Source organism: Populus trichocarpa, chromosome 14 (assembly GCF_000002775.5).
Source record: "Populus trichocarpa isolate Nisqually-1 chromosome 14, P.trichocarpa_v4.1, whole genome shotgun sequence".
In the NCBI taxonomy this organism is placed as follows: domain Eukaryota; kingdom Viridiplantae; phylum Streptophyta; class Magnoliopsida; order Malpighiales; family Salicaceae; genus Populus; species Populus trichocarpa.
In genome coordinates, this window is record NC_037298.2 from 2,544,283 (window position 1) to 2,569,951 (window position 25,669).

Consider the following 25,669-nt stretch of genomic DNA (forward strand, 5'->3'; position numbering starts at 1 on the left):
ACCTACTCATTTGAAGGTTTTTAGATTAATACAAAACAAAATAGACCCAAAAATATTAAATAGTTAGGTCAAAATAATTATAAGTTTGCAATTTTGTTGATTATAACAAAGAAGAAATGGACCGAATCATCATGTTTGCCTCCATAGATTATTATTAATAATCTTAAAAAAACTTTTAAAGTTTAATAAAGTTGAATTTAACTATTCTACGGTGGTTTTACAATTGCCGTCATAACCAAATAATAGACTAGTAGTTAATCTACAACATCTTTCTTCCACGTCTCAATCACGATTTTACAATTAGGAGAACTTCTGCGTTGACTGCATTTTGACCGGAAAGGCTTGAGGGTAACTTGGAAAACCTTTTTTCTTTTTCTGATAATATACATGAAAATGGATCTACAAAGATACTAATTCTTCACATAATGGGGATAGCCCAGAAAGAGTAGGAAGAGGTCTATTATCCTGAAGAACAATTAATATTGTGAAGCCTAAAAAAGGCAATATTTCAATTCTGACAGGAGCTGAAACCCGCTTTCAACCATCAGGGCCCTTCCTCTTTCTTTTCGTTCAAAACCTGCAGAGTTTGTATTGTCCAGTAGTATATTATTGCGCTTCCAGACTGCGTTTGATTCCATTGGGAACTAAAACTGGAACACGAATATTCTTATATATTCTGAAAACCAACTAAAAAAGATAGATTTTTCCCTCATAAAATCGAAATAGTGTTTATTTAGAGAGGGAATCATGGCAGCACAAAACCCTTTTCAAGCAAATTTAACGACTCTTAAGGAGAATCTTTCGTCCACCGCACCAAGCGGGACAGAGCTAGATCCATAAACAATTGGAGGTTCTCGCTCATCTCTTGGGGTCCATATCATCTGAAAACTTTTCCTGTTCCATTAGCATAGCTAAATTTGAATAGGATGACTCAGTGTCAGGAAAAGTAAGCCCCCCTTGCCTGGGCTAAAGCTAAAGCAAACGACAAGGAATTGAACAAACATAAGATCAAATATTCAAATAAAAACAAAGAATCTTCCAAAAGAATAAGAAAAAATTACTTTCTATTGATTTAATCGTGCGTGCAGTGCACAGATAAATACAACAGTAAATCGAGTATTAATATATACATGGAAAAAAAAAACACGCCATCGCCTTCAAGTTCCAGCATCACGGTCTTCCATTACTTACTGGTTGGCAGAAAGAGCCTTGACCATCCCATGAGTTCTCATCCAGTGAGCTGAATCAACTGGAAGCAAAAAAAATATTGTCAAGGCAAAACCACGGATAAGCCTTGGCAGAAAAGAAAGAGAATATATATAAGCAAATACATTTACATGCAGGGTAAAAAGGGGTATCACATTCTTTGTAACTGAGTTAAGAATGCGCAGAGTATAGAAAAAGCTGAACAACTCTTTCCAGCAAAGCATACCCCTTCTAGGCGAGGACACCACATAAGTTAGCCCCCCAGACCAAGGGAAATCTAAAGAACCCTGATGCCACAAATTTGAATCAAGATATTTAAAGGCCAATCTATAACCCCAGCAAAAGATTTAAAGATGCCATGGCCATTTACAAGAAAAAATCACCCAACAAACTGGTGACTTGACCACTCATGCGGTGACCCAAATCAATTTTAACATCTCGTTATTCCACATTTAGTGTCCCAAATCAATGGGGACATATAAGCAGCAGACCAGACATGCCCTGATCCGATATATCCACAAAGCAAAAGTAAAGATAAGCACTTGGGTGTGCAGCATGGGTTAATAATAATATAACTCCATCACCATACATTACATGGCATGCATCTCTCCTCCTTAACCCGGGCTTGAGACCGGCTGTGTGCTATGAAATGCAGCACAGGCGGAGTTACATGCATTCAACCACACACAGGTACCAACAAGCACTCAACAGAGAAATAAGCATGCAGAAGCAAACTCTTCCAAAAAGACAGGCCTAAGCACATCATAAAAGCAATGGATATCAAACGAACCCCAGTACAGATTATAGAATCGAGCATTCAAAAACCTTGAGCTGTAAAATCATATTTGCTGCATACTTTGCAAAACTGTAGCTCCTCTTAGAACAACACTTTGACAGATCAACGTTCACTACCACAATCTGAAACCACGGAACCAAAATTCAAGGACAAACAGAAACCTCGATCCATGCAAAGCAACTTGACAATTCCAACAACAATAGCTTTGTTTTTCACACGTACTTAATGCGGGAGATATCAAACACCTTCGAAAACCATCAGATTGGTACACAGGTATTCAGAAGTGAAAGAATATTTTACAAGATCCAACACATTACCAAAGGCAATCTTAACCCAAACCATGAAGTAAATTCAGTATTTGATATGGCAACATGATTCGACCACAACTTCAAATAGCAGAAGCTCAGGCAAAAAACAAAAAGCCAAAATACCAAAGTGAAGCACAGCTGGTAATCCCTGCAAACCAAATTCACCAAACAATAACCAGCCATCCATCAACAACTCCAACAGCCAAGTAGACACTGCCATTTAATAGGAAGACTAAGCCAGACTCAGCCATAAACTGAGCAGCCAGCAAGACTTTCAATGGGTCAATAGCCATCCACTGGTTCCTAAAACACAATGAGCATAGGCAACAGAGACACAGGTCTGCAGGTCAAGCCTACCACATGCGTCAAGTATAGCCAACATCAGAACACCACCATTACTTAGCAAAGACAAATGGACATGAAACTACCATTTCTAAAATTCACAAACCCGAAACATTGAGAATATCCAAGACTTGACCAGCATCCGCTGATCCAAAAAAAACACAGTACAAGGCACCGCATGGTAGACAAGTGTTTTAACGAGAAAGGAGAAGACATTCCAGCTGTTGAAATGTCAGTAGCTAGCAGCTTCATCCATGTTCATCAGCCCCAGAAAAGACTCAAAGCCAAGAAATATTGATGAAAAGAACAAGAGTTGACGCAAAGGAAATCAATTAAAAGCAAAGGAACCTTCTAGAAACACTTGCCATCTGATCTTTACATGTATCTCCAAAAGAAGCTGATCCATCAATTACCCTCCTATAAAAGAACAATTTCGCAGGAAAGATTACAACCAGAACAGAAACTCATCTAGTATCCCAAAGCAACCCCAAGCATCAAGGACTCGCTTCACCATTCTCATTCCTGTTGAAGTTTCAGGATTTTATAAAAATAAACTTAAACAAGAGCACACCAACAAAAACCAACTTGACCTTGTTACTCAGAACTTGAAAAGGAGGAGCCATTTGGAAAAACCTATAACAGCACAATGAAGGCAGAGCAGATAGCAACATGGGAAAATTTGCAGATCCATAGCATTAGTGAAACAATAGTTGGCTCACTTGTAACTTTCTAATCAAATTGCAAAAGCAGAGGATCAGACAACTTCGAGAGAGAATCTGAAATAAGAGCTTTGAGGAAAAAATATGATTAACCAGATGTCACATCACCAAGACCCTGAAGAAACACTCCTCATAAATGAGCCTTGGGACCCTGAAAAGATGAAAGGTAAAAACAAATTCAGCCAATCACTTCATATGTACAAAGAGAGAGTTAAAGAGGATGAACCCAAAGCAAACTAGACGCGTATAGAACCGAGTTACACACACTCCCCAGTCTGAGAAAGGAAAGAAGTACTTCATGTATCAGCAAAAGCAAAAGACATTACTCAATGCCCAACAATTTTGAGCTTTGCCCTGCCTGCAAAATAGATGGCCCGACAATTTTGAAGGAACAAAACCTAAACCAAGAGCATATAGAAGAAAAAGCAGAGCAATCAGAAGTCACACATTACTAAGACCCAAAAGCAACAAATTCCCTTGTAAGTTTAAGACCACCCAAAAACACAGAAAAGCTTAGAATCGATGTAAGTAGAAGCGGATTATTTTCATTTATATTGCACAACCAAAATTAAGGAAACAACATGTTTACAAGTTGTTGGGAAAATAATTATCTTTGAAAACATCTGTAATGTGTAGAATAAATAACCGCTGACAGGGGAAAATATTTATGAGAGAATAACATGTCAAGACAAAATAATTGAAAACAAATTTCCATAAAAAATGCGCAAACCTAGTTACAGATTTTACCTCTATTTGATAATTAGTAAGCATAGATGTAAAGCAAATTAAAGCAAATTAAAACGCATCTGGTGCTTTGCCAGTTGTGGAGAGCTGTTATCATTTGATTACACTTGAAAACAAACCATTGTAATTCTTGAAGACACCCTGAGAAACATAGTCAAAGAGATCCTCCTTGATGCTGAAACAAATGGGTATGTTGTCGATGGTACAAATAGAAACAACAAGAATCAAAAGCAAGAGGAACACTCCTTGGTATATCTTGGCCGGAATTTATTTAATTAAGAAAAACAAAGAGATCCTATAAACATGCAAACAGAGCTTAGACTCTAGTTTTGTTAAGTAAAAAAAAAGGTGATTAAAATGCAAAAACAATTTTGAACAGACAATTTAACAACTCACAAGCTTCTGAAAGCAAAATAAGAAAGAATGCTCAAGAAATATTTAGCAAGAAGATATAGAGGAAGAAGCAGGGGAAGAAGCAAAGAAAAACCTCAAGAACAAGGCAAAGGAGACCTGCTGTAGTAAGACAAGCATACTAATAACCTCCCATTCACTGAAAAAACATACAACCAAATCATAAGTTAAAAAACACAACTTAAATGCAAAAAAACACATGCTGGCATCACAATTAGTGATATAGCAAATCGCATATAAAGTCACCCTGTTCACTCTTTAACTTAATTTCATTTTAATAGGAGATTGTATAAAGTCAAATACTACTTACTACTATTACCACCACCACCACTACTAGTAATAATAGCAGCAGTAATAAAAATAATAAATAAATAACAGAAGAACAACAAACATGAAGAGAGTGCAGAGAAGCTCTCAAAAGCATCAATCATCTGATCACAAAGAATATAAACACCCTCCAATCCATGCCCTAAAAATGCTTGATGAGATCCCATTAAAACACACAATTAAAACACAGACACTAGCTCTATTGTTTTAGAATCAAAAGAAAAGTGGTGGTTTAAAATGTAGAAACAAGGTAAGAAGACACTTGGCATACAACATCATCTAGAAAACACCTGCACAAAATAGAATTAAAATTAACGAGAATAAAAGATTTCGATATACTCAAGGAAGAATGTATCAAGAAAACAAGAGTACAGAAAAATGTCCCCTATTGGAAAACAACTGCACAAAATAGAATTAAAATTAACAAGAATAAAAGATTTTGATATACTCAAGGAAGAATGTATCAAGAAAACAATAGTACAGAAAAATGTCCCCTATTGGTAAACCTTTGACTTGGAGCTGGTAGAACCTGCCTTGAGCAGACTGCACCGTGTTACAATTCCTTGTTTAATTTTAGTCCATGCCCTAAAGGGTTGATGAGATCCAACAAAAACACACAATTAAAACAAGGACTCTAGCTCTATTAAACAGGTGGAAATTTAATACGACAAAAAGGAGTTGAAGAGGGACTTAAGTAGCGCAAAATTCTGAAACATCATATATAAAAGACTAGTGTTGCTTGAACTTCATGTTCCTGGAATGACACAAAATAAGGTTCTTAGACCAAACACTCAAAATGCAATGCAACATAAAAAAATACAAGAAAAGGCAAAAAACAAAAGCAGGTAATGAATTAAACAATCCTTGGTTGATTCTAGTCCAAATATGTTCCTTCATTTATTTGGAGAGATCCTAGATGAGAAGGTACCACTAAAGGTCAGACACTAGCAGCATGAATAAACTTGGGACTGTAGCTCCATTACACAAATGAATGTGTTTAAAACAGCTACGCAGAAACTTAGCTCACTGCAAATTTCAGAGGCTCAAGTGCAGAAGACTCCAATGTTCGAAGTCCTAACACAAATTGGAACTGAAACTTAAGACTATATATCATAAGCAGGTGAAAGAAAGGAGTAGGAAATATTATCAAGCACTCCCCAGCTTAAGCCTGATTAGCATATATCCCTTGACACAGCTTAAGGATCCTGAAAAAATACACAAGCAAGCAGCAGAACAGACACCAGTCACAATTTCACAGAATCAAGGATTAAAATGTAAAAATAGTCACAAAATACGTGTACATTGTTCTTGAAAACATCCTTGCCTACAAACCACTACACCGAGTTAAAAGAGGACTGCAAGCTCAAAAGCCTCATGTAAGAAAAAAAAAATACAAAAAACTCATTATCAACTTCATTCTCCAGAAAAGACACATCTTAGTAAAAGACAAAAATACTAGCAAAGAAAGGAAAGGGTAGGTAATGAAATAAACACTCCCAGATAATTGTAGTCCACATCCTCGTTAAATTGGAAGGATCCTAGAAAAAAGTTTAATGTCAGACACTAGTCATTCTCCAGAAAAGACACATCTTAGTAAAAGACAAAAATACTAGCAAAGAAAGGAAAGGGTAGGTAATGAAATAAACACTCCCAGATAATTGTAGTCCACATCCTCGTTAAATTGGAAGGATCCTAGAAAAAAGTTTAATGTCAAACACTAGTTATATTTTAGTGAATATAAGAACTTACTAGAATGAAAAGGCAAAGTTTAACAAAAACTCGTTTTGATCTAAAATGGAAAGGCATCTTAAGAAACTCTTTATGTAATCTTGTTGAAAACACTATCAGCCAGAAAGTATCTGCACAAAATAAAAGAAAATTAAGCAAGCAGAAGAATGGTCAGAAGTTGAAATGGGGAAATAAGAGAGATAAAAAACAGCACCATTGGTGAAGTTCATTTGAAGTTGGTAAGAAAGTAACAACAAGCCAATGCAAAAGGCACAAGCAAACTACACCAAATTTCCTCAAAACAGTTGATGATAGATTAGGGGGAGAAGACACGATTAATATCAAAAGCTAGCTATTTAACCCATATAAATTATATAAGACTTGGAAAAGGAATTAAAGATGAATTTAATCTCCAGTGGAAGTTTCAAAAGCACCATTTAAGCGCTCTCATCGCACGGAGTCGATGACCCTGAAAACAAAACTTGTACATTGTTCTTGAAAACATCCTTGCCTACAAACCACTACACCGAGTTAAAAGGGGACTGCAAGCTCCAAAGCTTCATGTAAGGAAAAAAAACTCATTATCAACTTCATTCTCCAGAAACGACACAACTAGCAAGACAAAAATACCAGAACATAAAGGAAAGGGTAGGTAATGAAATAAACACTCCCAGATAACTGCAGTCCACATCCTTGATAAATTGGAGGGATCCTAGAAAAAAGTTTGCAAGTAAAGGTCAGACTCTAGTTATATTTTAATAAATATAAGAACTTGTTGACTAGAATGAAAAGGCAACGTTTAACAAAAACTTGTTTTGATCTAAAATGGAAAGGCATCTTAAGAAACTGTGTAATCTTGTTGGAAACACTATCAGCCAGAATGTATCTGCACAAAATAAAAGAAAATTAAGCAGGCAGAAGAATGGTCAGAAGTTAATGGGGAAATAAGAGAGATAAAAAACAGCACTATTGGTGAAGTTGATTTGAAGTTGGTAGAAAGTAACAAGAAGCCACTGCAAAAAGCACAAGCAAACTACACCAAGTTTCCTCAAAACAGTTGATGATAGATTAGGGGAAGAAGACATGATTAATATCAAAAGCTAGTTATTTAACCCATATAAACTATATAAGACTTGGAAAAGGAATTAAAGATGAATTTAGTCTCCAGTCGAAGTTTCAAAAGCACCATTTAAGCGCTCTCATCGCACGGAGTCGATGACCCTGAAAACAAAACTTGTACATTGTTCTTGAAAACATCCTTGCCTACAAACCACTACACCGAGTTAAAAGGGGACTGCAAGCTCCAAAGCTTCATGTAAGGAAAAAAAACTCATTATCAACTTCATTCTCCAGAAACGACACAACTAGCAAGACAAAAATACCAGAACATAAAGGAAAGGGTAGGTAATGAAATAAACACTCCCAGATAACTGCAGTCCACATCCTTGATAAATTGGAGGGATCCTAGAAAAAAGTTTGCAAGTAAAGGTCAGACTCTAGTTATATTTTAATAAATATAAGAACTTGTTGACTAGAATGAAAAGGCAACGTTTAACAAAAACTTGTTTTGATCTAAAATGGAAAGGCATCTTAAGAAACTGTGTAATCTTGTTGGAAACACTATCAGCCAGAATGTATCTGCACAAAATAAAAGAAAATTAAGCAGGCAGAAGAATGGTCAGAAGTTAATGGGGAAATAAGAGAGATAAAAAACAGCACTATTGGTGAAGTTGATTTGAAGTTGGTAGAAAGTAACAAGAAGCCACTGCAAAAAGCACAAGCAAACTACACCAAGTTTCCTCAAAACAGTTGATGATAGATTAGGGGAAGAAGACATGATTAATATCAAAAGCTAGTTATTTAACCCATATAAACTATATAAGACTTGGAAAAGGAATTAAAGATGAATTTAGTCTCCAGTCGAAGTTTCAAAAGCACCATATATGCCTCCATGAACCTGAAAACCAAAAGCTTACAAATAAGCACACTCTAGTATGTCCCAGTGCCACGCAGAAAAATACAAAAAGCATTAAATTGAAGGGTAATCCTAGTGTTATATGTTCCTTTCAAACTGAACAAATCCTGAAGAAAATGCAAACAAAAAGCAGACACAAATTTAACGATTGAAATGAGAAAACAAAGGAAAAGGCACTTGATCCATCACTGTTGAAAACTGATAATGAAAACAATAGGAAAGAAAAATGGATCCTCTTGGTGGAGCTTAGCTTGGAGCTGGAATTATAATTCCTTGTTTACTTTCAAACCATTGCCTAAATGCTTGATGGCATCCTAAAAGAACACAAAATTAAAACTCAAAGCCTAGCTCCTTTTAAACAAGTACAAATTTTATTAAAAGATACAAAGGCAGAGAGAAAGAATCACTTATGAGCACTCCAAAGTTTGAAGCATCACGTATAAAAGACGTTCATAGTTCCAACTTCATGCACCTGGAAAGACAGGAAGTTGGAATCTTAAATCATACATAAAGGAAAAAAAATGTAAGCAGAGAAAGGAAAAGATGTAGGCAATGAATCCGGATCTAATTGTCATCCAAATATGGTTCTTGATACATTTTGGAAGGATCCTACACAAACATGCAACTGAAGGTAAAATTCTAGTTACACAAGTAATCTGGAACTGTAGCTCTATTAAACAGATGGAAGCATTTAAAACAGCAAAGCAGAAACTTAGTTCACTGCAAGTTCATGAGCATCAAGCAAAAGACTCAATTGTTCACTGGAATAACACAAACAAAAACTTACTACAGTACAATAAAGCACGTACACCACTCCCTGACTTAAACTCGAGTTCATATGCATTCCTTGACAACAAGAAGGATACTGGAAAAATAAACAACAGTAATATTTTGTAGAGTCAAGAAAAACGGTGGATTGAAATGTAAAATAATATTACAAGACACTAGATGCATTTTTCTCAGAAAACTCCATCTAGATGTCTGCCCAAAATGGAATTAAAGTAATGAACATAAGAAAATGTTGAGAGAGAGATTCCAAAGCAAGGCAAAAAAAGAATTTATAAGAAAAACAAGGTAAAGCAAGATGGCTCCTACTGATAAAGCTTAGACCCAGTAACAAAAACCATTGCCTTGAGCAGACAGCACCGAGTTGCCCATTCCCTAGAATGCTTGCTACTATCCTAAAAGAATTAAAGAAGAAATTGTATACACAAATACAGATTTAAAATAGAAGTGCAAGTTGCAAAGAATCACCATTGTCCAACTATAAGCTTCTAGAAAAAAAAATCAATCAGAATGTTCGTCTGAACACTCAAATTTAATGCAAGGCAGAGGAAAGAGTACTCTGAAATAAACACCTCCAAGCAATCATAATCCATATATGTTCCTTGATAACTTGGAGGGATCCTGGAAAAACATGCAAGCAAACATCGGACACAAGTTATATTTTAGTATAAATTAAAACTTGTTGACTAGAATGAAAAAAACAAAGTTAAGAAACACTAATTTTGAAATAAATGAAAGGGAAAAGTTAGGAAACACTTGGTGCTATCTTATTGAAAATATTATCTAGAAAAATCTGCAAAAAATAAAACAAAAATAAGCAAGCATAACTACTGTTGACACAGTTGTCAGAAGTTGAAAGTGATGTGGAGAGAAATGAGCAAAGAAAACAGCCCCATTGCAAGTAAAATTTGAAGCAGCTCGGAGGTAACAAAAAAACCACTGCAAAAATCTCAAGCTCTTGGAAGGACACACAATAATACCCAAATGCTACCTATTTAACCAGTGTAGATTATACAGGACTCAGAGGAACTTAGTCTCCAATGCAAGTTTCAAAAGCTTCATAGCATAACTCTCATTGCACGAAGTCCATGACTGAATGGATCCAGGAAAAACATGCAAAGAAAAAAGCCAAGACAAAAGTATTGATTGAAATGAGAGAAGAAAGTTGAAGACACCTGATCTATTACTGTTGAAAAGTTATTGGTTCAATCAATGTCAAGTTAGTTCCAGAACTTTGCCAGCCAAACATTCATTACAGCAAGCCACACTTTGTTTTCCATTACAAAACAAATGGGGTCCTAGGAAACCTCAAACAAACAGAATCTAAAACAAATGGTGAAAAATAAGAATGTTGACTGCAATACCAAAATAAAGTTAAGAGACACCGTGCCCTCCTGAAAGCAACATGATCAGTACAAATGCACAGAGTATAACAGCATTCAGCCAAGAATAGCTTTATTTAATTCAGAACAGTGCAATCTGAAGAGAAAGAAAGGAAATCAAACCAGCTAGGCTAGAATTTCTCCCATGGCAAGCACTCCAATCACTGTCAAGTAGGGTCCAAAAAGAATCTGACTTGTATGAGAATAGCAGAATAATCTTTCCAAAATAAATCTGACTCGTATGTTTTCTCAAATTGACAGCTTGATTAGCCTCCTACCATTAATTCCCTGTTAGTCAGGGATTCTCTTGAAACATCCAATGCCACTGAGCGAAACTAGGACAAAAAAATTGATGAAAGCATATGAAAAACCGGGTAAGGAAGATCAAGGACACAAAACTTGTCAAAACTGTTATACCATTCTCTATCACAAAAACACATGGCAGAAACTTCTCCACGCCAAGATTCCAATAGAATATATATATCCAATTAATTTCAATCCTGGAAGTAGTAGAATCAAAAGCAAATTAAACAAAACAGCCTCACGATGATCCAAACTCCATTCATAAGCAAAATGAACCAAAAATATTCATCATCACTAAAAAAAACTTCATAGTTCAAGAAACCCTAAATTTCCTTCATCACTGAAACCATGGTCTTCACAGTTTGCAGAAGATTGCAGAAAGCTACAAAGACCAAAAGAAAGAAACGATGAAAAGAGAGAAGATGGCTGCCAAGAATCTGAAACCAAAAGGGTAAAGAAAGACATAGTTCCATAATTTTGCAGTTGCATGTAATGGATTGTGAGGATGATGATCTCTATTTATAGAATGAAGACTGGCCAGGGTTAATTTTTTTTTAATTAATCTTGAACCAGACACTCATTGCTCGAACATCATGCTCTTGGAAAGACATAAATTAGAATCTTAAACCAGACACTCAAAATCTTGATGCAAGATAAAAGGAAAATACAAGCAAAGAAAGGAAAAGAAGTAGGTAATGCTTCCTGGGTTGAATGTAGTTCAAACATGGTCCTTGATAAATTTAAAAGGATCCTAGAAAAGTGTCCAACTAAAGGTCAAACACTAACATAAATGATCGAAGCAAAAACTTAGGTCACTGCAATTTTGTTAGCACAAGTAAAAGACTCAAATGCTCAAAGTCCATGCTCCTGGAATAACACAAACTCAAAACTTGAGACTAAAATATAATAACCAGGTAAAGAAAAGGAGAAGTTAACATAATGAACACTCCCAGGGCTTAACTCTAGATCATGGTTTCCTTAACAAGCATGAATGGTCCTGGAAAATAACACAAACGAGGAGATAAAAGTTACTGTTTTGTAAAACCAAGAACAAATTGTAGATTAAAATGTAAAAAAACAATTAGAAGACACTGGGTGCATTGTTCTTGAAAACATCATCATCTAGAAACATCTGCACAAAATGAAATAAAATTAACATAGAAATATTTTAAAAAAACGAGAGAATATAAAAAATGGATCCTAGTGGTAAAGCTTTGAAGCTGGTAGAACCAGTAACAAGAAACCACCTCCTTTAAGCAGCCCGCTAGGAAAAGGGTAAGGCAGCTCAAAATGGAGGCTTGGCTTGAAACGACTGCGCCAAGTTATAATTCCTCGTTTACTTTGAGGGCATTCCCTATAATGCTTGATAGATCCCTAAAAGAACACACGATTACAATTCTCACCCAACCTCTATTAAAGTAGTAGAACTGGGTAATGTACAAATATAGAAACTGAGTAAGTTACAAATACAAAATTAGAAAGAGGACAGCAGGTTCCAAAGCATCATGTAATAAAAAAAAAACCCCATCGTTCAACTCCATGCTCCTGGAAAACACATAATTGGAATCTTAGGCTAAACAATCAAAATTTAATGCAAGACAGAATAATACAAGCTGAGGAAGGACAAGGGTAGTTAATGGAATAAATACTCCCAAAAAATTGCAGCCCATATATGTTCCTTGATAAATTGCAAGGATCCTAGAAAAACAAGTGGGAGATGGTTAGACCCTAGTTATGTTTTGGTAAATTAAACTTGTTGACTAGAATGAAACATTTGTTTTGATCTGCGATCGGAAGCTGAATCAGAAAAGCAAAGTAAGGAAATACTTGGTGATCTTGTGGAAAACATAATCATCTAGAAAATATCTGCACAAAATAAAACAAATAAAAGGATTGTTGAGAGAGAGCTGTCAGCAGTTGAAAAGGATATGGAGATAAAAGAGCAAAGAAAACAGTCCTGTTGCTGAAGTTGGAAATAGAGATAAAACCACTGACAAAAGGCCAAGAAAACATGCAAAACAAAAGGCCAACATAAAATTATTGATCAAAATGAGAAATCGAAGTTAAAGATGCTTGGTCCATAAGTGTTGAAAAGTGATCAGCTATAAAAAATCTTGGCGGGGTGAAAATGAAAAGAAGCAGCCCAAGCAACGCCGAGGTAATTACGAAATATGCCAGCTCAAACATTCCTTACAGCACTGAAAAAGCAGACGTCATTTTCCATTCGAAAACTAAAGGGGTCCTGGGAGCCACAAACAAACAGCATCTAGGATAAGTGGGTTAGGAATGAGAATTGTTGACTGCAATCCAAAATAAAGTAAGGGGACACCATGCCCTGCTATATAAGCATCATGACCGCACAAGTGTTGATTCCGAAATATGCCAGCCCAAACATTCCTTGAAGCACTGAAAAAGCAGACTTCATTTTTCATTCGAAAACTAAAGGGGTCCTGGGAGCCACAAACAAACAGCATCTAAAATAAGTGGAGCAAACGAATGAAAATTGTTGACTGCAAGCCAGAATTAAGTTAGGGGACACCATGCCCTGCTATAAGCATCATGACCGCACAAATGAGGAGGAAGCCATTTGCAAAAAAGACTAGTTAAATTAATTCAGAATCGTGCAAACTGAAGAGGAAGTAAAGGAAGCAAACCAGCCAGACTACATTTTCTCACATCACTCGCCTTCCAGAACTGTCACAGGTTCCCAAAAAATATTATAAAGTTAAGTGACACCATGCCAGATATAAGCATCATGATCGCACAAATGAGAAGAGTATGATACCAATTTGCAAAAAAGACTAGTTAAATTAATTCAGAATCGCGCAAACTGGAGGAAATAAAGGAACCAAACCAGCCAGACAAAGTTTTCTCACATAACTCGCCCTCCAGCACTGTCACAGGTTCCAAAAAGATTAATTATAAAGTTAGGGGTCACCATGCCCTGCTATAAGCATCATGATCGCACAAATGAGGAGTGGGTGACACCATTTTGCAAAAAAGACTTGATAAATTAATTCAGAATCGCGCAAACTGAAGAGGAAGTAAAGGAACCAAACCAGCCAGACAAAATGTTCTCAACATAACTCGCCCTCCAGCACTGTCACAGGTTCCAAAAAGATTAATTATAAAGTCAGGGGTCACCATGCCCTGCTATAAGCATCAAGATCGCACAAATGAGGAGTGGGTGACACCAATTTGCAAAAAAGACTTGATAAATTAATTCAGAATCGCGCAAACTGAAGAGGAAGTAAAGGAACCAAACCAGCCAGACAAAATGTTCTCAACATAACTCGCCCTCCAGCACTGTCACAGGTTCCAAAAAGATTAATTATAAAGTCAGGGGTCACCATGCCCTGCTATAAGCATCATGATCGCACAAATGAGGAGTGTGTGACACCATTTTGCAAAAAAGACTTGATAAATTAATTCAGAATCGCGCAAAATAAAGGAACCAAACCAGCCAGACAAAGTTTTCTCACATAACTCGCCCTCCAGCACTGTCACAGGTTCCAAAAAGATTAATTATAAAGTTAGGGGTCACCATGCCCTGCTATAAGCATCATGACCGCACAAATGAGGAGTGTGTGTGTCCATTTTGCAAAAAAGACTTGTTAAATTAATTCAGAATCGCGCAAACTGAAGAGGAAGTAAAGGAACCAAACCAGCCAGACAAAATGTTCTCAACATAACTCGCCCTCCAGCACTGTCACAGGTTCCAAAAAGATTAATTATAAAGTCAGGGGTCACCATGCCCTGCTATAAGCATCATGATCGCACAAATGAGGAGTGTGTGACACCATTTTCAAAAAAGACTTGATAAATTAATTCAGAATCGCGCAAACTGAAGAGGAAGTAACGGAACCAAACCACCCAGACAATATTTTCTCACGTAACTCGCCCTCCAGCACTGTCACGTGTTCCCAAAAAAATATGATGTAGAAAATAATTCTTTGAATCCATGTTTCCTCAAACATTAGCTTAAAGCTTCCAAATAGAGCCGCACCAAAAACCAAAAGCAGAACTATAATAAATTGCTGAGAGGATGAAATCCAACGCAAGGAAAGGCAAAATTCAAGGCAGGATCTTCTACACGTCAAGATTAGAACACATATCCAAACGATTTCAATCCTGGAAGTGACAAAATCAACTGTCTATCATGTGAATTTGAGTAATTAAGCCAAATTCATAGTAAAGATTTAAAGGCAAATCAAACACGAGAGGCACAGAAGATGATCCAAACTCCAAACATATGCAACACGATCTAAAACTATTCAATATCAGGACAAGATTTCGCAAATCGAGAAACCCTACTTGCGTAGAGCAGGAGAACAAAATCATAATTTACGGATCGTATGACAAAACCTAGTTTCCCCTCGTCGCTGAAACCCTGCATCCACAAGTCGCTGAAACCATAGCACCCACGGATTGATGATACCCTAATTAGCAAAAAGATCGAAAGAAGTAAAAGAAGAAGAAAGATACCAAGAACTTGAAGCCGAAGGAAATACCAAGAGAGAAACTAGATCAATGCCTCGCAGGATGGCTGGCAGGTAAAGAATTGTATGAATGGGTGCCTCTATTTATATATCGAAGAGCTGGAGTTAATGGCTGGGATTAATTTCTTAATTACAAGATATACGGCCAAGATTTATTCTTATATTAAGAGACGGTTAGGTGGACCGCCAGCTTGCTTTATATTGACGCGGTCCCCTGACAACTTTTAAGAAAGTTCGTAAATATAGTAATGATTATTATTTAGAATATTTTTTATTTATAAATATATTAAAATAATATTGTTTTATTTTTTAAAAATTATTTTTTATATTAATATATTAAAATAATTTAAAATGAGTGCCTCTATTTATAGATAGAAAAGCTGGAGTTAATGGCTGGGATTAATTTCTTAATTACAAGATATACGGCCAAGATTTATTCTTCTATTAAGAGACGGTTAGGTGGACCGTCAGCTTGCTTTATATTTACGCGGTCCACTGACAACTTTATTTAAAATGTTTTTTATTTATAAATATATTAAAATAATATTATTTTATTTTTAAAAATTATTTTTGATATTGATATATTAAAACAATTTAAAAACATAAAAAATAAAATTTAAAAATAAATAAATTTTTAAAAAATATTATTTTAATAACATTTTCAAACATTACGGAAATCAAGTTCCACACGTCTCAGCGTTTTACGCGTTCCTGATCTTAAGATTAAAAAATGTAGGGACTTTTTTATTATGGAGGGTCGGTTTAAGATTAAAAAGTAATTAGAAAAACATTATTTTGAGATCTTGTGGTTGTATCGGTAACTTGAATTTTGTATAGATTAAATAGATATTATAAGGCTGGTGTGAAACCCGACTTGCCTTTTCAAGTCGTCGGAGACACTTTCTGAGATTGTTCTGCCCTGCGGGGACCACCCCTCTCCCTTTCTGATTAGTGATGAAAGTGTCTCTGCACACAATAAAAACAAATACTAGGTGGTGTACGCACTATTCTGTGGGTTTGTATTATTTATTCATTAAAATATTCAGACGCGTTGCAGATATGTTTTAAAAGAAAAGACAAATTTAATAATATAGGTTATAGTGGCTTTATAAAATTGAAAAATATAAATAATAAAACTTTTATAAAAATATTAAAAAAAACTAAAAAATCTTTAAAATAAAGTCAGATTAAAAACATAAGTACATCAGAAAACTTTTAGCATGTAGAATTTTTTACCATGTTTCCTCACATGGTAAAAAATGGTTTAGATTTTTTTAGATAATTCTGGTTTAGATTTAAAAAAAAAAATTATGTTTGGTTTTATTCTGATTTTAGAATATTATTTTAAAACTAATAAGCCGAACCAATAGAATCATATAAGGATACCGCAAGGAAGTGAGCATTATGGGCCTGGATTTACCAATACCCGAGATCCTCGCCTATTCTATTCCCGGGAGGGGCTAACAAGCAAGCCCCATTATCAAAGTCAACAATATGCCTAAACTCTATCGCTCACCCTGTTTTACAGTAGACTGTAGCAGTGAACTTCCATATCTTCATGGCTCCTTGCTGTTTCAATAATTTATTAAAACATCTTACCTGTTGATATGATATCAGTCTAACCTTAGCCACTCATCTAATCAAAGGTGATAAAGAGATGTATCTTGAAGCTAAGTTACAGTGACAAGTCATAAGAGATGTTTAAGAACAAGCTAACAAACTCAAACTCTGTGATACAAATGGTGTTTGCATCTGCCATCGGACAGGAGCACAAAGTGACCTCTCTTTTCCCGTCTGGGTGATCAACCTTTTTCAGGTGTGCTTTTCCTCTATAAACTTTTGATGCATGTAAGCATCGTGTTTATTTTCATTTGCCCATTTTCTCTCCTGTCATTGTGCCTGCAGCAGTTATATTTCTCCACTGCAGATGCAGTATCCCCTTGGTACTAATTCATGGTAATGCAAGTTGATTTCCTCAACGAAGCAACTGCTGGTATAATTCACAACTATTCTGGCAAATTCTTTTTCCGTATCAAACTCAGCCTTCAATGAAAAAGCACGAGCATCTCTAACCAAAAACAAGATGAAAAAAATCCGCTTCCCCCACTCCTGTGGATGGGTCTGGGAGGTAAAAATCCACACCCCTCAGTTCTACAGGCATTTCTAACCTAAGATGAACAATTCAAGGTTCAACAGACCTCCAAATGAAAAACAAAATCACTGAAAATAAATTCCTTCTGCTCACCCAAAAATCATATTGTATCTGATGCTGAAATACATGGAATTTTTTTAACAGACCAAGCTACAAGAACATGTACAAACAAAGCCAGATAAGCGGAGACTTGAGGAATAATTTCCAACCTTAACGTTTGGAAAATTGTGGGGCCTTGCGAGCTTTCTTGAGACCAACCTTCTTCCTCTCAACTATTCTCGAGTCTCTGGTTAGAAGGCCTTCCCTCTTCAAAGGGATTCTGTGGTCCTGACTCACCTTTAGCAATGCGCGGGCAACACCAAGGGAGATTGCTTGAGCCTGACCAGCGAGGCCACCTCCATGAGCTTTGACAAACACGTCATAGCTGCTCTCATACCCCAAAGTTACCAGTGGGACTTTCACATATTGAAGCCACAATGGATTGCCTTGAAGATATTCCTATACAGTGATAGAAAGCCCCATCACAAAGGATGCATAACATGCAGGGAAAAAAAAAACGAATGCAAAAGAGTAGCATGATCACAGCAATAATCAGAACTCAAAGGCCAGATTATGGTATAACAAGTACATGCTGTGCAACAGGGCTGCAATGCAGATATAAATTGCCATCCTCATTTGTGGACATGGAACTTTGGTATCTATTGTATCACTTAGAATTAGGATGAACGCATGAAAAATGAACTTCTGCTCATTGAAAGGTATGTACTCATTCAAAAAATCTACTGCTTTGATTTAACTCACAAGTCCTTGGATTTGCAGTCAGAGAGGTGCAGGTTTTTACTACTGACAACACTTTGTCCATCCAAAAAAAGTATTGCAACTTCCCTAAACCTGCTTCATGGGGACTGGAACTAGATCATCGGCAATGTATCTCAAGAAAGATGAAAACTGTACTGGAACAAGGACCAGTACAGTTGCAATGAGCAATAACTATAACAATCATAATCTTAATTCAGTTTTTATTTCTCTCAAATGTTTGTGTATTGGAGAATTGACAAGAATCAAACACACTCATTGCTCATAAAACAGCTTGCTGTACCATGTACAAAAATGGATATTTACTGATAAAATCCTGAAAACCCGTTTCAGTGCGGCTGCAATCACTAGAGAAGCATACAATAAAATGAGAATATAAAGAACAATCCAGCAACCAAAAAGCCATAGTTCCCAGAAAGTTTATTAACTTATACGATGATAAAATTGGGATAAAATCATTAAATGATTAAAACCCATTTTTTAAAACAATCATATAGCAAGAAAATTGAGAGAAAATGTAAAAGAGATGGAGAATTGGCATTGTCATTGACCTTGGCATCGCGGTAATTGATGATAACCTTGCCAGTGCCTTCCTGAAGAACAACACGCGCAATAGCGCATTTACGGCGGCCAGTGCCGTGAATAGTTTGAGCGGCGAAACCACCAGGAAGTCTCGATTTCACTAATTTCTTGAGGTCCGTGGTGGTGGTGGTGGTTTCAGGCGAGGCAACGGTGGCGGAAACACGGAGAGTAAGGGGTTGTTTGGAGGGGTGGGAGAGCGGGAAAGAAAGAGAATTGGACCGGGAAAATGAGAGGGTGTTTGGTTTCTGGGAGATTTGAGAGGAAAATGAGAGTGAAGAGAGTGATGTTGTGAGAGAGGCGATTGAGATTGCCATTTTCCCGGTTTCAAACTTCCATTAGCCAAAGGGAAAGGTTTTAGCGATGGCTTCTTGAGAGGGTGAAGACGGACGTTGAGCGAAGGGGATAATGTTTCTTGAATTGACGATAATACCCATTATTTTTTTCTTAACCCTTTTTACTTCTTTTCAATAACAACAATAATGTTTTTTTCCAAAAAACAAATAACAATAATGATGTTTTGACTTTTGATTATCTAATTTATTTATTTTTTCACAGTCAATAAAACTATATTCAATTTGAGTTTTTATTATTAGGTGTCATTATCCAATTAAACAATTTCTATGATTAATAAAACAAAAATAATTAAATATGATATATTTATTTAATCAAATACTTTTTTTAATCACATTCTCATGTTGAATTTAATTGATTAATTTTTTATATGATTTTTTATTTTTATAATTGATTTAAATATGTGTGTTTTCTAAAAAGAGATAGGAGAAAAGGCAATAGGTAAAAAAAATATTCTAAGTGATCTAAAGTATTTGAAATTATATCTTGATCTAAATTTTTTTGATATAATATGTGTGAAAGATAAAATAAAATTTTCTATAAAAAAATAAACTACATGATAAAAAAAAATAAAATTATAATTACCCAAAGGTGAAGTTTGTATCTAGTAGAAATTATATCTTGATCTAAGAAATTTTGATATAATTTGTGTGAAAGATAAAATAAAATTGATTCTCTGTAAAAAATAATAAAAAAAAAAACTACACGATAAAAAAAATGAAATTATAATTATACAAAGGTGAAGAAATCGTTTGGTTCCAAAAATTTCAAATTTTTTTTTATTAAAATTTAATATGTTTTATATGTTTTGGATTGTTTTGATGTGCTGATATCAAAAATAATTTTTAAAAAATAAAAAAACATCATTGACATGTATTTCGGTACAAAAAGTTATTTGAAAATAACCACAACTATTCTGTCAAATATACTTTCGAATCGAAGTGTGGATGTAGTAGATTTGAATTTAGTTGCTGCTAGATTTCACAAGTAAAAGTTTTTCAGAAGAGACATTCCAAATTTGTTTAAATTTTTAATTATTAAGAGCCATCCTTTGGCTTCCTTTAAGTGAGTGTTTATGAGTATATTTTAATTAAAATATATATATATATATATATATATATATATATATATATTTAAAATAATTTTAATTGATATACCGATATAAAAAAATAAATAAAAATTTGAGACGGATGGCCTTTGCTAGGAGAGCAGATGGAGATCTACCAAAGCAAATGAAAGAATGTTCAATCAAATCCAATCATGCAATTCAATTTCACTCTAAAAGAATTAAGGTGGATGAGTTTCCAACATAAAAAGGAGACAACACACGGCTAATTCTATCAAAAGAGACCATGTAAGCTTAAATTTAGAAGTAAAAAGATATGTTCTTTGGACATCGTGATATCCAATACCACCATTGATGCACAAGAGGAGAAGCTCATTAAGCTGAAAAGAAAATGTTAGCACAAAACAATTTCACCCCGACTGCTAAACATGAAAACACTGTAAGACAGTTAAAGAGCTCGCACAACCAACCATAAAATGGCAGCAAAAACCAGAAGCTAAGTCATGCACTCAAGCACATGATTTCAGATTAATAGATAATAACAACTTGCTAATTGTAACAGGCCAGTGTTTTAATCAAAACATAAATGGATGGTGCAGACACAGAAAAGGTTTATTTTCTATTTACATTTAGATGGGAAGTATTTTCAGTAACAGTGCCTGCCCAACTCCCACATTCATAGTTATGGCTCCAGATAAATGACTTCTGCTTGTATTGAGGCTCGCCGAAAGCGCAGCAATTCTTTTACCAACTCCCATCCCCCCTCGATGGAAGCAGGCTTAACAGTCATCTGCTCAAGCACAGGAGAGTTTGAAAGCAGAAACTTAATGCAATCAAGTTCAGATCTGATGCCAGAGATGCCAACTATTTTCACTAGTCGCAGTTGGCCAAATAGGCACTTCCATTGGTCATCTCCCCAGAAACCAGTTTGTGGTTCCACATCAGCTTGTTCCTCTGGGCGACCCTGCATGGATGCTAGATATCAGAAACTTGTAGTTTCCCCACGTAGTGGCATCGGATATAAACTGATCAGACAATTTTTTTTAAAAAAAATCACGATGCAACCAACATAAAATTTCACATAAGCACATAAGAGGTCACTTACCAACATCTCTATTTCTTGCAAATTGGGGCAGCTTTTCAAGATGCACAAGGCAGCGGAATTCTCTTCAAAGTCATTGAAATTTATGCGTATAGAAATGTAGTTCAAATCCATGCATGGTTTTGGCAACCTGCTTGGAACTTTGCTGATAGCCAAATACTGGAGGACAGAAGAGAGACAAAATGATGGAATAACCTGGAAATCTTATAATAAGGTGGCGTTTTTCCACTGACCCTTAAAAAAAAAAAACTAAATTATCAAATCTTAATATTACGAGTATTGAAAACAAAGGCACAAATTGATGCAGTTCAAAAACAATTAAATTACATTAGATGCTCTTTATAATTTCAAGGGAGACTGATGTACTAAAAATAAGATTGGTGGAGAAATTACCTTAATAAAGTAACTCTGAATCTCAAGCCTTCGAAGATGGGGCAGATTAACAAAAAACCTGAGCAATTTACTAGAACTCCCACGAGACACATGCCGGTCATTTTTGACATTCGCATACAATCCAATGGAAACCAGAGTCAACAGAGAAGTATTATGGAAACTAACATCATCGAAAATACCTCCAATGTCAAAAAATTGAAGATTGGGAGCATTGATTTTAAGATGAGTAAAACCATCAAAGTTCATCAACGTCAACCTCTCAAGCAGAGCACAGCTAGAAATTAGATTCTCAAACACCTCCTGTGCCAGGGTAACATGCTGAAGGTCAAGGCTCTTCAAATTCCGGAATCCTTTGAAAGCCGAAGGAGGTTTCAGCAAACAATTAAATAATTCCAGATGAGTCAAGTTCTCAAACGAGAACAAACAAGAAGGCAACTTATAACGCTGCCCTTTCCATATCTCAAGTACAAATTCCTTGGTAGAACCTCTAGATAAATGAAGAATCCATCGATCAATATCACTAACACCTAAGAGGTCACGGTGAGATAGTTTGAACTTGTAAATTGGACCATTGTGAAGTAAAAGCACATTATCGATAATATTGACAAGGTTATTCTTGGCTATAGTTTGATCCTGTGAGGTTATCGAGGCGCATTGAGTATCGAACACAAGATGAGGAATTTGAGACCATTGGTACCTCCACTTTCTTGATAAAGCACTAGTTCTCACTGCATCTCTAATCGGCAAAACTGATAAAATTTGGTCTAAAACATGCCCAGGCAAGCTGCTAATTCGGTCCAGCTCTGTGTCCATTTCACATGGGAAGTTGGGTGGTTCTCTTTGCTTCTAATATATTAACAAGAAAGAAACAAATTCAGCAATCAGGTATCGAGACACAGTGAACGTTAACACGAGTTCAACAGTCACAAGAACAGGAGCAACTTACAACAATACTAATGTTAAGCTAGATTTTCTCAAGGACAATTCCAAACTCAACAAAATCTGATTCACCAACGAAAGCAAGACGAGAGCTAAACTGGGTATTTTAGGGTTTAAAATCTTGAAGGCAGAATGATTGAAAATGCAATAAAGAGTAGAATTTGTGTGTTTTACGGTATGAAATGGAACTGGTTTATGTTGCACAGTAACTGAATGGAGTTATTTTGATGACTTACCTGGAACAGCAGCAATTTCAGTGGAACTGGACAGAGAGAGCAAAGGCGCAACAGCACCGAGCTCTTCGTGGAGTCCTCTAACGTGGAAAATCCTCATACTTGGTTGTCACTTGTCACTAGACAAAGTTAAACTTGGAAAAAAGTGAAAAGGCAGAGGCTATTGGCGATATAGACATTCCGTTCGAAATTTCTATCTCCTACCTAAGAAGTAACTAATAATATTAACTACTAGCTAGATATATTCTAAAGGAAAAAAACACTAGAGATACTATTTACATGCCCCGTAATATTTCTCTTACCCTACCTATTGTTTTTAATAGTTATCAAATTCAGAGCTATTTTATAAGTTTTTCGGGTGGGTTAGTTTTTAATTTATTTAAATATTGATGATTAAACAGGCCAATACATAACTTGATTAATTTAGTGAAGTGATTAGTTTACTGAGTTTCACTCTAATTAAATTTTTTTTATCTAAAATAAAATAATATTGTTTTGAAATAGATTTGAGTTAATTCATTCAAACCTTAAAGAGTTGGTCTAACAGTATTTAAATAGGGTTTTTTCCTGATCTTAAGTTTGAATCTCACTAGCATTAAATCTTTTGAGGTCATGAGATATAAGACTTAGATCTTGTTTGTTTTTGTTTTTATATTTTAAAAGTATTTTTGAAAAAAATTTAATTTTTTATTTACTTTGAGTTAATTTTTTTATATTTTCATATCATTTTAATATATTAATATCAAAAATAATTTTTTAAAAATAAAAAATATTATTTTAATATTTCCAAATAACCCTTTGAGCATGTATAAAAACGATTTTGAACGGTAAAAACTTACGGGAAGTTAGCTCAAATACTTTATATTTAAATAATAATAATAATAATAACTCCCTAAACGTACATGTTGACCCAGTCAACTCACGCGTAATAATTGTACAAAGAAGAAAAATAGAAAAGGTTGTGCCCATAAACACAAATGGTGTGCTAATAGCAAACTCCCGAACAAGAAGCATTCCAATGTCGGGATATGAAAACGGGTCGGGCTGGGTGAAAGCCAGGTGTCCTAAACCGAACTTGTCGATGGATAAATACCCAGGGTAGATAAAGCAACAACATCATTTTTCGTTTTGTGCTCACTACAAAAGTCTGCTCGGTTCATTAATTTTGGGCTTTTAATATTGTATGCCGTTTAATACAATGGAAGCCCATTTCTTACTGAAGATGCCCAGCCAGCTCATTGGGCTCGAGCAAATAACTAGAATAAACCCATCCAGACCAATCTTCACGGATCACGGTCCTGACTCTAAGAGACTTGCCGAGCACGAAGGGCTACTTGTATGTCATGACTCTCTGGTGTTCGAAAAGACACATTCAAACCCCAGACTTTTAGGCGAAAGGTGGGGGTGTGAATGTGAGCCACGTATAAGCTTCCATGTCTAAACATTACAAAGAAAACAAGAGAACTTTGAGTTGGTTGTTTAATGCATTGTTTGCCTGTTTTGATTTCGTTTCGGCTAATAAGTTTAAAACAATTTTGAATCTATGGTCGTTGGGAAATCAGTCTTTAACCAATTTTTATTCTACTTTTCTTGCCAATAAAGTTGTTCATCCAATAGACATCAGTTGATATGAGATATTTATGATCTTCAACATGATAAGAATATGTTTTCAATTTGAATTCAAAAGATATTACTCTAATTAAACTTGGTTAATCTAGTATGTGGGTTTGTGATCTGATTAATCCAGTTAAACACCAATTCAGACATGAACAAGTTAATATTAATAATTTTTTTTAAAAATAAAATAATAAATATATCATCGATATAGGTTGATTTGGTAACCCATGAATTGACCTTGCGACATAGTGATTCGAGCCTTTTTCCTAACTCATACCCACAACCAGGAATGACAATCATTGTACAATCACGCAACTATATGCATCCATTAGGGCCTCGCTTGTTCGTCAAAAAATAGTTTTTTTAAGTGATTCTCTAGAAAACAGATTATTTTCTTATGCTTGACAATGTCATGAAAATAAGTTAGAAAATATATTTCAATATTTGGTTATGTTATAAAAAATAAGCTGAAAAATCACTCATTAATGATTTGATTTTTTTATGTTTAAATTTATCAAAAGAATGAGAACCAAGTATGAAAAATAAAAAAGTTAAGGAAGATGAAATTGAAAGTGCGAAAGTAGGAGAAAAGAAAAAAGAGGGGGGGGGGAGGGGAGAGAAAATAAGAAAAAAAGAGAAAAGATCATCAACGCTAAATTAAAAACTAGGACACCATGCTCGTCATCTAGAAAGAAAGAGGTTGCAAAGATGCATGATTCTAACCACATTAAAAAATGTCATTTTCAAACATTGTATGTGGTTTCACGCATGTGCTGTCTAAATACAACAGCAGTTTAGCACACTGATGAGTCAAATATACACGTTAAACCACCTTTTATTTTTAAATTATATTTAATATTTATCAAAATAACAAGTTATCTCTTAGTCAACT

At 35.2% G+C, this 25,669-nt stretch overlaps 2 protein-coding genes and 1 long non-coding RNA gene across 21 annotated transcripts; all 3 read right to left on the minus strand.

The window, feature by feature from the left end:
- Nucleotides 1-1,047: 1,047 nt before the first annotated feature.
- Nucleotides 1,048-15,576, minus strand: LOC18104986 (uncharacterized). Of its 18 annotated transcripts, none has more exons than XR_008057198.1 (4): nt 11,142-13,920; nt 11,003-11,059; nt 2,032-10,888; nt 1,048-1,249 (listed from the first exon to the last, which is right to left on the minus strand). It is a non-coding gene; the product is annotated as an uncharacterized LOC18104986 (long non-coding RNA). The 18 variants fall into 18 exon arrangements; XR_008057202.1 differs by having other exon boundaries at nt 2,032-8,538; nt 8,964-9,028; nt 9,915-13,920; XR_008057201.1 differs by having other exon boundaries at nt 2,032-8,870; nt 8,964-9,028; nt 9,915-13,920.
- Nucleotides 15,577-17,731: 2,155 nt separating this feature from the next.
- LOC18104987 (30S ribosomal protein S9, chloroplastic) lies at nt 17,732-19,502 on the minus strand. The gene is made up of 2 exons (XM_006374984.3): nt 19,046-19,502; nt 17,732-18,176 (listed from the first exon to the last, which is right to left on the minus strand). Exons 1-2 carry the CDS (start codon nt 19,388-19,390, stop codon nt 17,889-17,891), a joined length of 633 nt encoding a protein of 210 aa, XP_006375046.1. The 5' UTR covers nt 19,391-19,502; the 3' UTR covers nt 17,732-17,888.
- A 1,468-nt stretch (nt 19,503-20,970) lies between these two features.
- Nucleotides 20,971-23,328, minus strand: LOC18104988 (F-box/FBD/LRR-repeat protein At1g13570). Of its 2 annotated transcripts, XM_024584588.2 has the most exons (5): nt 23,164-23,291; nt 22,935-22,990; nt 21,989-22,834; nt 21,599-21,754; nt 20,971-21,457 (listed from the first exon to the last, which is right to left on the minus strand). In XM_024584588.2, the coding sequence occupies exons 3-5, from the start codon at nt 22,799-22,801 to the stop codon at nt 21,176-21,178; spliced, it is 1,251 nt and encodes a 416-aa protein (XP_024440356.2). In that variant the 5' UTR covers nt 22,802-22,834; nt 22,935-22,990; nt 23,164-23,291; the 3' UTR covers nt 20,971-21,175. The 2 variants fall into 2 exon arrangements, with proteins under 2 accessions (XP_024440356.2, XP_006375047.2); XM_006374985.3 differs by lacking the exon at nt 22,935-22,990 and having other exon boundaries at nt 23,164-23,328.
- Between the last annotated feature and the right edge of the window lie 2,341 nt (nt 23,329-25,669).